This window comes from Hippopotamus amphibius, chromosome 5 (assembly GCF_030028045.1).
Source record: "Hippopotamus amphibius kiboko isolate mHipAmp2 chromosome 5, mHipAmp2.hap2, whole genome shotgun sequence".
Classification (NCBI taxonomy): Eukaryota; Metazoa; Chordata; class Mammalia; order Artiodactyla; family Hippopotamidae; genus Hippopotamus; species Hippopotamus amphibius.
In genome coordinates, this window is record NC_080190.1 from 85581016 (window position 1) to 85593948 (window position 12933).

At 37.6% G+C, this 12933-nt stretch overlaps 1 protein-coding gene across 1 annotated transcript in view; it reads left to right on the top strand.

The window, feature by feature from the left end:
• RYR2 (ryanodine receptor 2) overlaps nucleotides 1–12933 on the top strand; it is a 549009-nt gene that overhangs the window by 440603 nt on the left and 95473 nt on the right. Inside the window, exons 77-80 of the mRNA XM_057736978.1 lie at nucleotides 2574–2686; nucleotides 5425–5521; nucleotides 7302–7405; nucleotides 8978–9029. Coding sequence (XP_057592961.1) covers nucleotides 2574–2686; nucleotides 5425–5521; nucleotides 7302–7405; nucleotides 8978–9029 — 366 coding nt within the window. The remainder of the gene's footprint in view (nucleotides 1–2573; nucleotides 2687–5424; nucleotides 5522–7301; nucleotides 7406–8977; nucleotides 9030–12933) is intronic.

The following is a 12933-nucleotide window of genomic DNA, read 5'->3' on the forward strand; positions in this document are numbered from 1 at the left end:
CATGCAGTGTATCACTGCACCTGATGAGATTAAGCTAGGATTCTCTTATACCATATGGCTATCGATGTGTATTGACATTATGCAACACCATAATATTAATAATGTAGTATGATAATAAAATATTATTTAGGCGACAATGTTTCCCGGAATACTTTCATGAAATATTAAATACATATAAATGACCATCCATCAGCAGATGACAAGATTTGAGGTAATGAAATGTTAAGTCATAGAGTTGTTTCCAGAACGATATACATATTTAAGATTCCTCCATGTTAATTAAATGGCTTCTGGACCATTTCTGACAGTGTTACTCTACCATGAGTTTTTAATTCCTCCTGGTTTTCATGTACATATCTGGATTGACTTGAATGGCTTTTAGATACATTAAATGAAGTTCATTGAACTCTGTTTTATTATAGTCACATGTCATGTATTCATAAGTACATGTGATCATCATAAATGATGTCATCTGTAAAGCGGTGAGATTCCTTTTACTGAGCAGCTGTTTATCCCGTGAACATCTGTTGCGTGCACAAGCCCATGGCAGCACTGTACGCTGCGCATCCTGGGGATTGAATTCTGTCCCTCTGCTCAAGTGGCTCGTGCTCTAGTTGAGGACGTGGACACACGTGTAATGATTTAGATGTGCTGGGATACAAAATGTGCTGCAGAGAGAATAAGAGGAACCCGAAACTTACTCTAGCTGTGATGAGGGTACCCCTGTGTAAACCTGAATGAAGTAGGAATCATCTAGGTCAAGGTAAGAGGGTCAGGTTTTAATGGCCAAGTATTCTTCAAAATGTTAAGAATATGAGTGAAAAGAACTCATCAGTTATCAGAGAGTAGGAAAGAGTGGAAGATATCTGTGTGCAGAATTCATGCCTTTAATACCTCTATTCTAATGTTACTTTGTGAGTCATAGAATAGTTTGCAAAGAGCATTTTCACTTGCTAAACAGTATTTCCACTTGCGAAAACAGTGGGCACACAGGAAAGACTTCATTTATCTCAAGTGTCAGTGACCTACGCAAATGAACATTTGGTACTGTACATCTGGTCATTTTTCTGAGGAGAGTAAGCTGTCTCCTTGGAGTTTTCTAATACTCAAACTCCAGACTTAGAGGGCTGGGATAGGGAGGGCAGGAGGGAGTCGCGAGAGGGAGGGGATATGGGGATATATGTGTAAATACGTCTGATTGACTTTGGTGTACAGTAAAAACTGGCACAACACTGTACAGCAATTACATTCCAATGAAGAGCTTAAAAAAAAAAACAATAAAAAAAACCTAAAAACTCCAGACAAGCTAACACATCAGCGCACCCAGGCATTCAAACAGTTACAAGACACATCTTGATGTTCACCTTTGGATCACAGATCTTGACAACATATATTTACTTGCTGTATAGGCAAATTCACTATTTAAGGTCTTTCTTTGTTAATTATGTTTGTTGACTGTCACCCATGTTGATCAGAAGGCCATATTCTACGTGAATAACACTACCCTTGATTCCGTTTTCACCTACAGTGTCTCAGCAATGTTTTGTTTTGCTTAACATAACCAAAAAGAAAATTGAACTGGATAATTATCAAAAAGTGTTTACTGATCCTATAGAAGGAAGAGGATCACAGAAACAAGTGCTTGCAAATTATACAAACGGCTTTGTTAAAATCTCCAAACCACTGTAATCCAAACATTCTTAATGTTTTCTTCAGGCATAAATTTAGTTTTACTTTTTTAGCTAACATAACATTTTTATTTCTTCCAGAAATCTACATGTATGCGCCGGAGATATTACAGTCCGGGAAGTACAGTGTTCAATTGCCTAGAAATTACTAATTAATGTAGAATTCCATGTTGGGATTTTTTTCTCTCTAATACTTATAATTAATCTCTTTTCCTTCTTGAAATTCCAAATACCATTAGCTAAACACATAGCTTGCTTGCATCATGTACTGCAACTTTTGAATTCTCATTTGTCCCTATCTAACAAAATAATTATGTATTTTAACATTTTTGCAAAATTAAATTCTTTTACTCACCCCTACTAATGTGTTCACGAAGACTTATCTTCTCCCCATCCTATGGTATTAAGAAACGGTAGCTTCTCATTAGAATTTTCTTTAACTGCTTTTATTTATGTTTACTGTTGTAGCTCTTACGATAGAAATGAGTGAAAATGGAAACTATATAACCAAGAATAGGTGAATTGTTTAGCACAGGCAGAAAGCATGTTTTGGCACCATAACTGAATTCTGAGAAGGTTCCAAAATTATTTTATATAGAACAGTTTTATATTTCTTTGATTTTTAAAAATGACATAGCTTCTAAAGGACACAGTGTTGGGGAAATGTTATATTTTTACTAAGGAAAATATGTAATATTTGAAAATATTTCAAGTTTAGTCTTGGGTAACTTTGAGGACATGGGCTTTTCCATAATAATTGTAAGGTATTTTTGGAGTTGAAATTCTGAAAGTTTTTAGCCAAAAGGTGCAGCTGTTTAATACTGTATTTTTGAGGGCATTTGGGGAGGGGTTAAATACGTTTGTCTTTGTGTCATCCTACCTCAGGTCGAGCATCCTCAGAGGTCGAAAAAGGCCGTTTGGCACAAGCTGCTCTCTAAGCAGAGGAAACGGGCAGTAGTCGCCTGCTTCCGCATGGCTCCTTTATATAACCTGCCAAGGTCAGAATTGCTTTACTGTTTATAATAGATTAAAGTTATTCTTCCCCTAACAAGTGATAGGAGGCTGGCATCTACCTTAACACGCGTCCAGTAGTCCAAGAGAAGGATGGACAAGATTTATTGGCTCTTCTGTGTAATACTTGCCTTTGTTTTCCTTTGTCGGGTATCCTCATTGGTCTGTAATGTCATCATTAAATGACTTTTCTTTTTTGTTGAAGTACAGTTGTGTTAGTTTCAGGTGTACAGCGGAGCGATTCAGTTATGTGTATATATAAATCTATTCTTTTTCAGATTCTTTTCTCTTATAGGTTATTACAAAATAATGAGTATAGTTCCCTGTGCTGTACAGCAGGTCCTTGTTGTTTACTTTACATATAGTAGTGGGTATCCGTTACTCCCACACTTCTAATTTATCCCTTCCCACCCTTACCCCTTTGGTAACCATAAGTTTGTTTTCTATTACTTTTAAATACTCAGGAGGATCTGCTTACGTATGTGAGGGTATAGTAATTAGGAACTCAGTCTTTGGGGTCAGATGGCCTTGATTTGAATCCTGACCTCACAGCTCATGGATGCATGACCTTGGTCGAGGTTCTTACCTGACTTTGTTATAGTTTTCTCAACTGTACCATAAGATTTGCCTCATAGAGTTGTTCAAGTTATTTAATGGGTTGAGGTATACACAGTGCTTAGAACTGAGTGTAACACAATCAGTGTTAATTGTTTATTCTTGTGATTATTTAGCCTTGGGGGAGAAGAACTGATACGGAACTAACTTATGGGAATAATGTAAATATGTGTGACAGACCCATCAACCTCCTCTTAGAGATACAGCAGGCATGCTTGTTAAAAGAAAAGTAACCCATTGCACTGAAGTCTAGCCCAGCGTACCATTTCAGCCTTCTTGTGATTCTCCTAAGAGACTGTCCTGTTTCCCAGTCTGAGCTTTATACACATGACATCATCCCCATGTCTGTTAAACAAGGCTCAGCTAAGCTGTATCTCTTTTTTGGACCATCTCTGACCAAGGCAAACCCTTCTACTTCTTCCAAGTTGAATGCTTCTTCCTATTTGTTTCTAGGACAGTTTTAAATACCTCTAGTTGTGGCTACTTTCCTTCAGTACTGGGGCTGTTTATCTCTCTGGTTCAGACTTTAGAGATCCTTTAGGGCTGTGTTCAATTTCATATCTTCAGCACCTAGAACACCGACTTTCAGTAAGTATTTGAATGAATAAATAATATAAGTTGGAGAGTAAAAAAAAAGAGAAAAACAAGACAAAAGCAAAAATCCTCCCCACCATGCCCAGCCACTAACAAAGCAGAACAAACAAAAGTTTTCCCATTCACTAAGGCAGGTAAATTCCTTGCCATCTCGTCATTCACTGAGTATAAAATATATTTCGTTTCCTCCTCAAACCACGTGCTGCTTCTAAATCCCCTGACCCAAATATGGTGTCACAGTTTAGTCAAATAGAACATTGACCTTGAGTTCATATTCTTATTCCTTTTTCTGGTTCCTCCTAAACAGTCATTCTCCTAGTTTCATCAGCTTTTTTCTTTGAACCATTTTGCATCGCCGTCCTTCCCTTCGTAGCCACCTCTTCAGCTCCCTTTACTGACTCACATCATGTTGATGGTAGCAGATTCGAAGCTAGTTTCTGTGATGTCACAGAGCCTGTGGTTCCACTCTCTTAGATATAACATGTTCAAGATTGTATCCCTTATTCCAATGATTTTCAGACCCGGTACTTGTAGGAAATACACCTCAAATTCCCTTAAGAAATATCCAGACCTCAATTTGTTGAATCACAATGTCTGAGGCTTAACATGTGTACGGTTTAAAAGCTCCACAGGTGATTCTGATGTACCAGTAAGGTTGAGCCTCTCTCACACAAGAAGTTATGGTGAATTCTGGCCATTCCAGCTACATTGTTAATTCCTCTCCCTGGATTTCAGGGCTCCTCATAAACCTGTCTAACGCTATGTCTCATGACTCCTTAGCCTGCCTTTTTATACCATTAAGCTCAGGATTCCATCCTACAGTGGCACAAGCTCATTTTAACACGTCTGATATTCTCTTATATGTTCCCTTATTGACGTGATTTTCTTAGAGTGGAACCTCAGCCATGTCTCTCATCCATTTCGTGATGAGTTTACTTATTCTTTTAGTCTTTACTGGTCTTCTTTAATTCATAGGCAACCATTTATCATCAGCATTCCAGGATTCAGTCTTTGGATGTATACTTCGATAAAGTCCCCTCAATACATTTAGCTTTGTAATCCTGCGGGTCTGTGTCTGGTGTTAAGGGGAACACAGAAAGCCCTCTCTTGATATTCATTACATTGTCACCCAGAGCCACTCTGTGTCATAAGAGCTGCCATTTAATGAGCATCTATCCAACGTGCGTTACATCCTTTCTCTCGGTTGAAGTCTCACAAGATTGAAGCACAGATGGGGTTTCCTAGTTTTGTAAATGAGAGAAGGGAGAGTTGACCAAGTTGGATAACGTGACCAATGTTCCAAAACTTAGAAATAACTGAATTCTGGTCACTGTGTGATCTGAGAAACCTTCCTCTATCCACTGCAATGTCTTGCCTCTCCAGTCGAGAGTGGGAAGTTTATTTTTATTTTATTCTTTCAGGGCACAGATAATTCAGTGATAAAGTGCTACTGAATACCTTTTCAATGTAGTATTTTTTAAAAAGCTCTTTGTTTGAAATTGTGCTTACCTTTTAGGCATCGGGCTGTTAATCTCTTCCTTCAGGGATATGAAAAGTCTTGGATTGAGACAGAGGAACATTACTTTGAAGATAAACTGATAGAAGATTTAGCGGTACGTTTTTGATGGGGTTAGAAGATGAAAGATGGTCTGGGCTTGGTGGAATAACATTGGTGTGAGCCATTTATCTTCTAACATTGAAAAGAAAACATCATTGCGGTGTATCCATCTTAGGGAACTTTACTCTTGTTTGTTACTGCATGCAGTGTTTAGGGGGAAATTTACAATTTTATTTCAAAGAGTTTATTTCTTATATCAGTGTCCAGCAATTCAGAATTTAACTAAACTTTCATTCTATTATTCTTTTAAATTCTTCCTCAAAGCAACTTCAAGTACCTCAGAACCAGGATAGAACTATGAAAGCTGAACTGTAAAGGGTTATTCATCAAAAATAAGTTGCAGGCTGACAAAAGCCAATGAAAGGTAGCGGGCTGTAAAACATACAGAGGGCAGAGAATGATAGATTGGATACAGGAAGAGCAGGAAGTCATGGTAAATATATATCAATGGCAAGTAGAACTTTGATCCAGCCACGCTGGTAAGGAGGCTTGTGTCACTGAGAGTACATCGCTCAGGGGAGCCATGGGCTTAATTTTTTGTATGCTGTGGACCTATTCAAAAATCTAACCAAAAACCCTCTTCTCAGGAAACTGTACAAGCATATCGTCCAGCAGAATTTTGCGGGCTAGCTAGAGGCTATACGATTCCTAAGTTAAAGACCTCTTGTCTAAAAGCTTTGATTTTTTTTTTTTTAACTCACAAATTATCAGGGAACATAAAGGGTAAAGTAATCCAGTTCATAAAGCCTTAACCCTGATTATCCCTGTATATTTTAAATGAATTTCATTTGTCCTTAGAATCAAACCCTGTAGAATATTAGAATATTCAACCTTATAGAAATTTACATAGTACCTGCAACAGTAAGCCTTAAATCCAAGAAAGAACATCATTTATGTAGACAGAAAATCGGTCTGAATGGGCAAGTCTAATGGAGATATAAAATTCATTAAATCATTCAACAAAAAGCCAGGATTGATTAATTCTACAGTCAGTAGAAATGCTTAGTAATTTTCCTCATGGTGACTATTCTATCCAGTAGAATGAAATTATTTTTTTAAGTTTTAAAAATAACTGAAAATGAGAAAAAGTGATGTGTGAGTGGTTCAGACATTAACTCATTCAGCGTCCTTTCCTTCCTCTGTGTATGTAGGCAATGAAAATGTTTCATTTGATAATCAGATTGCCTTGCCACGTGAACTACATTTTTATTCGTGGAGTGACATAGCATTTTATTGCAATTCTTTGTAAATTGAGCCCTCCCTAAAGCTGAAATCCATGTAGCAGATACACTTTTCAGTTAGCTATGAATCTGCTTGTAAGAATAGCATTCAGAATTTTTAAATGATGTAAGTCATCCTTGCCCGTAGTGTTTTTTTGGTCCCATTATTAAATAGCTTTTGTTTTATTTTATTTTATTTTATTTTATTTTATTTTATTTTAGTTGTATTTGGCCATGCCACACAGCATGTGGGGTCTAGTTCCCAGACCAGGGATTGAACCCGTGTCCCCTGTATGGGGAATGCTGAGTGTTAACCACTGGACTGCTAGGGAAGTCCCAGCTTTTTGTTTGAAAGCTGCGTCTCTTTGCATCAATAATATAACCCACATGCAACCATGTGCATGTACAAGGCATGTAATATAGACACACACTTGCACCACAACAGGAAGAGAAAGGCTTTCCTTTTGTTTGTTGTTTCAAGCCTTCACAGGGCTCCTGGGTTTGGGTGAACGTTTCACCTAAGTGTGAAATTTTATAAATTTGACTCTTTTGTAGAAACCTGGAGCAGAACCGCCAGAAGAAGATGAGGGCACTAAGAGGGTTGATCCCCTCCATCAGCTGATCCTTCTGTTCAGTCGAACAGCTTTAACGGAGAAATGGTACGGTTGGGAGGGTTCACATGAGACACAGGAAGAACGAACAGAAACCCATGTCTGAGTGTTCTGTCCGTCACATGTTCATATTTCAGTTTCATCTTGTTCTTGGGAGGAGAGAGAAGTGTTCAAAGATAGGACCAGTCTGGCATATACCCGCGAACCAGCACTCATTCTACTTCAGGCTTTAATAGTTACCTATCAAATATTTACCTAGCACTGATTTTTCTTCAGAGCATTGTAATTAGCTGGTTGAGTTCATTCTGAATCTCCTTATAAAATGCTTTTTCTCTTGCTCACTAACAGCCTTTAGAAAAGAAAACAAAACAGCCCAAAGCACATTTCAGTACCAAACATGTTTGTAGACCACCGATGACCCAAATTTCCTGGATAGATTGTCTTCATTATGCAGTGAGTCTCAGGACCGTTGAGAAGATGGGTAAGCCATCCTCTCAATGGAAGCTTTCCTTGAGATCTGTTTTACGAGCATTCTCCATTTTTCTTGGCTCCTACAGTCTTATTCACATGAATTCACTGAAACCACAAAGGGCAAACCTCTATGGAGTTAAATGAGAAATGCACTTGTAAGCCCGATAGTCAAAATGTGCTGACAATCTGCTCATTACAGGGGCACACCGCATAGGTGGATTCTGTAAATGAGACATTGCAGAGGTTCTGAAACTCTTACCTGCTTCCCTGCCACGGGAAAGAAAGCCTACGTTGCCCCAGGCCTCCCTAATCATCTGCAGAAGCGGGGAGAGAATTTAGCTATCAATCCATGACATGAGTCTTGAAGCGTTCCTCTGACCTCTATGCATGTCGTAATAATGTACATTTCTCCCTCTTAGCTACTGTGATCCATCCTTCTCTCACGATTTCTCTCTCTCTCTCTCTCCTATTATTTCCTAACTAACAAATCATCTCATCCCCTATGCATACAGCAGCTCCCTGTCTGGCATTGTCAGGTAATGAGGTATTTCTCATAAGTGGATTTTTCTGATGGCTGTAAGTTTAAAACTGCTAAAAATAACTTTGCAAACTTTAGGTATTTTTGGATGGAAGGCTTTCTTCAATGAATGAGTGGTTCCCATGCTTTTTCAAAAGAGGATAATAAACAGATTGTAACCTGTCCTAATTTTTAAGAATCATTATGACCATCATACTTTTAAGTACGTAGTAGCATAATAACTTGGAGAGTCTTTCCAACAAATGTCAAATATCACTTCTGCTGTCAAAAGCCCTGACATCATGTAAATTTGCTTGGTTCAACTTTTGCAGTTTTAAGGAAATATTAATGTTATTGCATCTGTGTGTAAATCAATAGAGCATTTCTTTTGTGAGACTTGAAGATCTCTTCCATAAGGTAAGATGGGACCACTGTTTAGGAAGTCTAAGATCTTTGCTTTCTGATTCGACGGTATTTGTCAATAATTGCTTTGCCTAAGTCTTGTGTTTGTTTCAATTTAAAGAGATGTACTTGTTGAAAAATAAAGATTATTTTATAGAATGATGGTAATTTTGCATGTAACAAACCTTCTGCTTAAAAGCTGATGGTTTTCTTTTTCTTGTTTTTCATAGCAAACTGGAGGAAGATTTTTTATATATGGCTTATGCAGATATTATGGCAAAGGTAAATAAATGTCTTGATTTTAATGGCAAAATATAAGAATCTATGTATTTCCAGATTAAAATAAAATATTGTTAAATTTTAGAAACCTAAGGGGCATTAATCTCAACTTTCCACTTGTTGCCTGAATATCTGTTCTAACGTTTTTGATAGGTAATCATTGTTTCTTCCTATAACATTTTATTTATGGGAGCTCACTAATTTTCCAAACATTCATTCATTCAACAAATATTCACTGGGAATTGAGGAATTGGAGATGACTTGGTGAATCAGAAAGAAACACACACACCCTACCTTCTTGGAGTTTATCATCTGATGGAGAAGATAAAATTTGAACAAATGATTACAAAAAAATGCTGATAAGTTTAATGATAGAGAAACTATTAGGAGTATTGGGAATAGTTTATATAGCATTAGTCTGAGTTTTAAGGAAGCCCTTAACTGGTGAATGATGAGCTGACCATGCAAAAATAGTAACAGTATTTCCTGCGTGCTTATTTCATTTAATCGTGTAACGGGGAGATGAATGAGGGGATGAGTAAGTTTCTCTGAGGCTTCTGACTTGGGTAGTTGGGGAGATGGCAGTCCCATACGCTAAAGCGCAGAGCACCAGAATCATGGCAGGCCTAGAGTGAAGAGGAAACATGGCAAGTTATATTTTGGACATGCTAATTAAAGATTCCTGTGAGACAGCTAAGTGGAGATGTCCAATGTGTGATAAGATAGTCATGTGTAACATTCCATGTCTCATAGAAGGCTTACAATTATAGCTTTGGGATTTGTCAGCATTAGAAGGGAATTGAAGCCATAGCAGTAGATGACCTTGCCCAGGCATAGAAGGAAGCATGAGAAGAGCAGGAGGCTTAGGGCCAAGCCTCTAAAGACATGGATGCTTAAGAGGTGTTTAGAAAAAAATGACGTCCCCCCTCCAAATAAAATAGGAGAGAATCTTAAGTGTGAGCATATATAGTAACTTTTGGAATTTGTGGTCAACAAAATCTTATTCTGCTGAGGGACTGAACATGGGAAGGACTGAAAATTCTCCGGGATTTATTACACGGACATCATGTGATCATGGTGAGAACAGTTGCAGAGGATTTTGAGAGGGAGCTTTGGCGGTTCAAGTGTATATTGTGGGGAAGTAAGTGGAGATTCTCGTGTGAGTAGTTGTGGCCTACATCTCTTTACTGAGAAGGAGGAGAAAGGTAGAGGGTGATAAATATCTAGGTGGAATTGTAAGGTTGAAGGGGGATTATTTTTGCCTGTTTGCTTTTTTTTTTTTTTTTTTTTTTACTTTTTAAAAATAGGTTTGAACTTACTACTGTTCTGGTGGGAAGGACCCAAAAGAATAGACAAGGGAGTAGTTTGTGGAGTGAGGCTTCGAGTAGGTGGGAGCGGGGCGGCAGGACAGGTTGCAGAGCATAAGAGAAAAGTCGTGGCTTTCCAGTTTTCTTTTAAACCGTAACCCACAGTCAGAAATACATTTACCCGATAAATTTATAGAAACATAAAAACATAAAACCAGATACCTTGAAAGAAAATCTTCATGAAATTATACTTGTACTGACTTGTGTTATGAGCAGTATAGTCTGATATTTTCTATTCTATTTAAATAAAAGTTGTTTGAGATCACTACTCAGTAAATAGATTTCATGTCCAGTTAATGAGTTGAAAACCACAGTTTAAAAAACATGAAAACAATCTAAATGTCCATCAAGAGATAAATGGATAAAGAATAGGAATTCCATATATGTGCAATGGGATACTACTCAGCCATAAAAAAAAATGAAATAATGCCATTTGCAGCAGCATGGATGGACCCAGAAATTATCATACTAAGTGAAATAAGTCAGACAGAAAAAAGGCAAATACCATATGATATTGCTTATATGTGGAATCTAAAATATGACACGAACTTATCTACAAAACAGAAACAGACTCACAGACATAGACAACAGACTTGTGGCTGCCAAGGGGCAGAAGAAGGATGGATTGGGAGTTTGGGATTGGAAGATGCAAGCTATTATATGTATATATAACTGAATCACTTTGCTGTACACCAGAAATGAACACAACATTGTAAATGAACTGTCTTCCAATAAAATAAATTTAAAAAACCCACTAAGTTAAAAGATTAAAGTGGAAGGATATTTCCTTCCGTGGAAATTGGCACTGAGTATTGACTGGAAACTAAAATGGAATTCGCAGGCAGTGTAGAAAGCCTGATAGATGACTTTGGGCAATACCAGTCTTCTGGTTGTGTGGCTTTTCTCTAGCAGTTCCCAGAACCAAATGCAGATTCAGAGAACGCAGGAAGTTAGATTTGTCAAGGATGAGAGTTTTTGCCAGACTGTTGTTGAAAGACAGGGGTCACAGGGTTTTGTATATCGCTATGAGAGGGGCTGACAATTGGATCTTGGATTCTAAGTAGCATAAAGAAAGAAATGAGGAAAGAAGGAGCTGATAAGTAAGGAGATTGTAAAGGAGTCCATGGACTGTTGTCCTTGCAGTTGAAGAAGCAATGAGCAAGTAAGCTAAAAAGGGAGAAGCTCTTGTTTTGCGAGTAGGGGATTCCTGATGGTTCAAGTTCGTCCTTGTGACTGCCGCAGAATCAACCTTGCATTTGTCCTAGTTGTATCCTAAAGTTACATCTAATCTCTTTTGATAAATCATCAAATATTTGACGATGCTCTCTTTCTCTCAAGATTTTCCCTTCATGATTACATAATCTAGTGCCTTTTATTGTTCAATATATCCCAGGAATGCCAAGCTTTCATCTCTCAGTTTATTCTTCTCTCAATCATTTATCAAGATGTGTCCCCCAGAAGTTACTTGAACGCAGTGTGCCGACTCTGAGTTCACCTGTATAGTGCACATTGGGACTTTATCCTTGCTTATTCTGCCTTGGGATTCTATACATTTACAATAAATTGTAAGAGTTCACTAGTTTTTAGCAGCCAGATTGCATTTTTGTCTCATTTTGAGCTTGTCTGTTCACTTAAATTCCAGGTCGTTTATGAGTTTCTTTTGAGGTTTATCTCACACACCTGTATTTTGACAGTTGATGTACTCTTAAGTATGTCATCACTTTTCTAGTTAGAGTTAGACGACTATCGAAGGCCAAAATAGCTGTAAAGTTCAGTTCTCTCATCCAGTGTTAAATATCTCTTTCCATTTTATGTTAACCACAAACCTGGTAAGTGTGCTTTTCCTGTGTTTATATAAGTTGCTAGTTTTGATGATTGATAACAAACTTTTGAGTAAGTAGCTTTTGGAGGCTGCCTTTCTTCCCTTTGACAATCAGCATCCCAGGAATGTGAAACTTTCTCTGGACCTCTGTGGTTTCCCAGAGTGGTCACCAGTGGTCATTTTACATTCACATAGGATTATTTGTGCCTTGAGTCTTGACACTTTAACTCTGTTCAAGAGACTTGTGTCTTCCTTCTCCATTGCAGGACCTTTTGAAGGCAACATTTACCTATTAAGTGGTTTTTATTTTCAGTTTTCTCTCTTTTTTTAACCATAGGAACCCAGAATTGGGTTAATCAGAGCTCTGGATTCATGATACACACTCATCATTGGTCCATTATTGTCTGCTTTTATTAAAAGCAGTTACTTAGCAGTTTCTAATAATGTAGTAACTACCCGTAAACTCACCACTCACAAGAAAAGCTAAAACCTTGATAATAATCCTCCCTGTAATCATGTGGTCCTCTCCATTAACCTATACCCTGCCTTCCCACACGAGGAAGTCATCCTCCTGTATCCTAGGTTCAGGATAACCTTGCTTTCCTTTTATTTAGTGTTCATTAGTTATATGAATTTATTAATACATATATTACATATATACATATGTGTTACATATATAATTATATATGTTTGAGATTTCGGTTGTTTTAATTTTTAA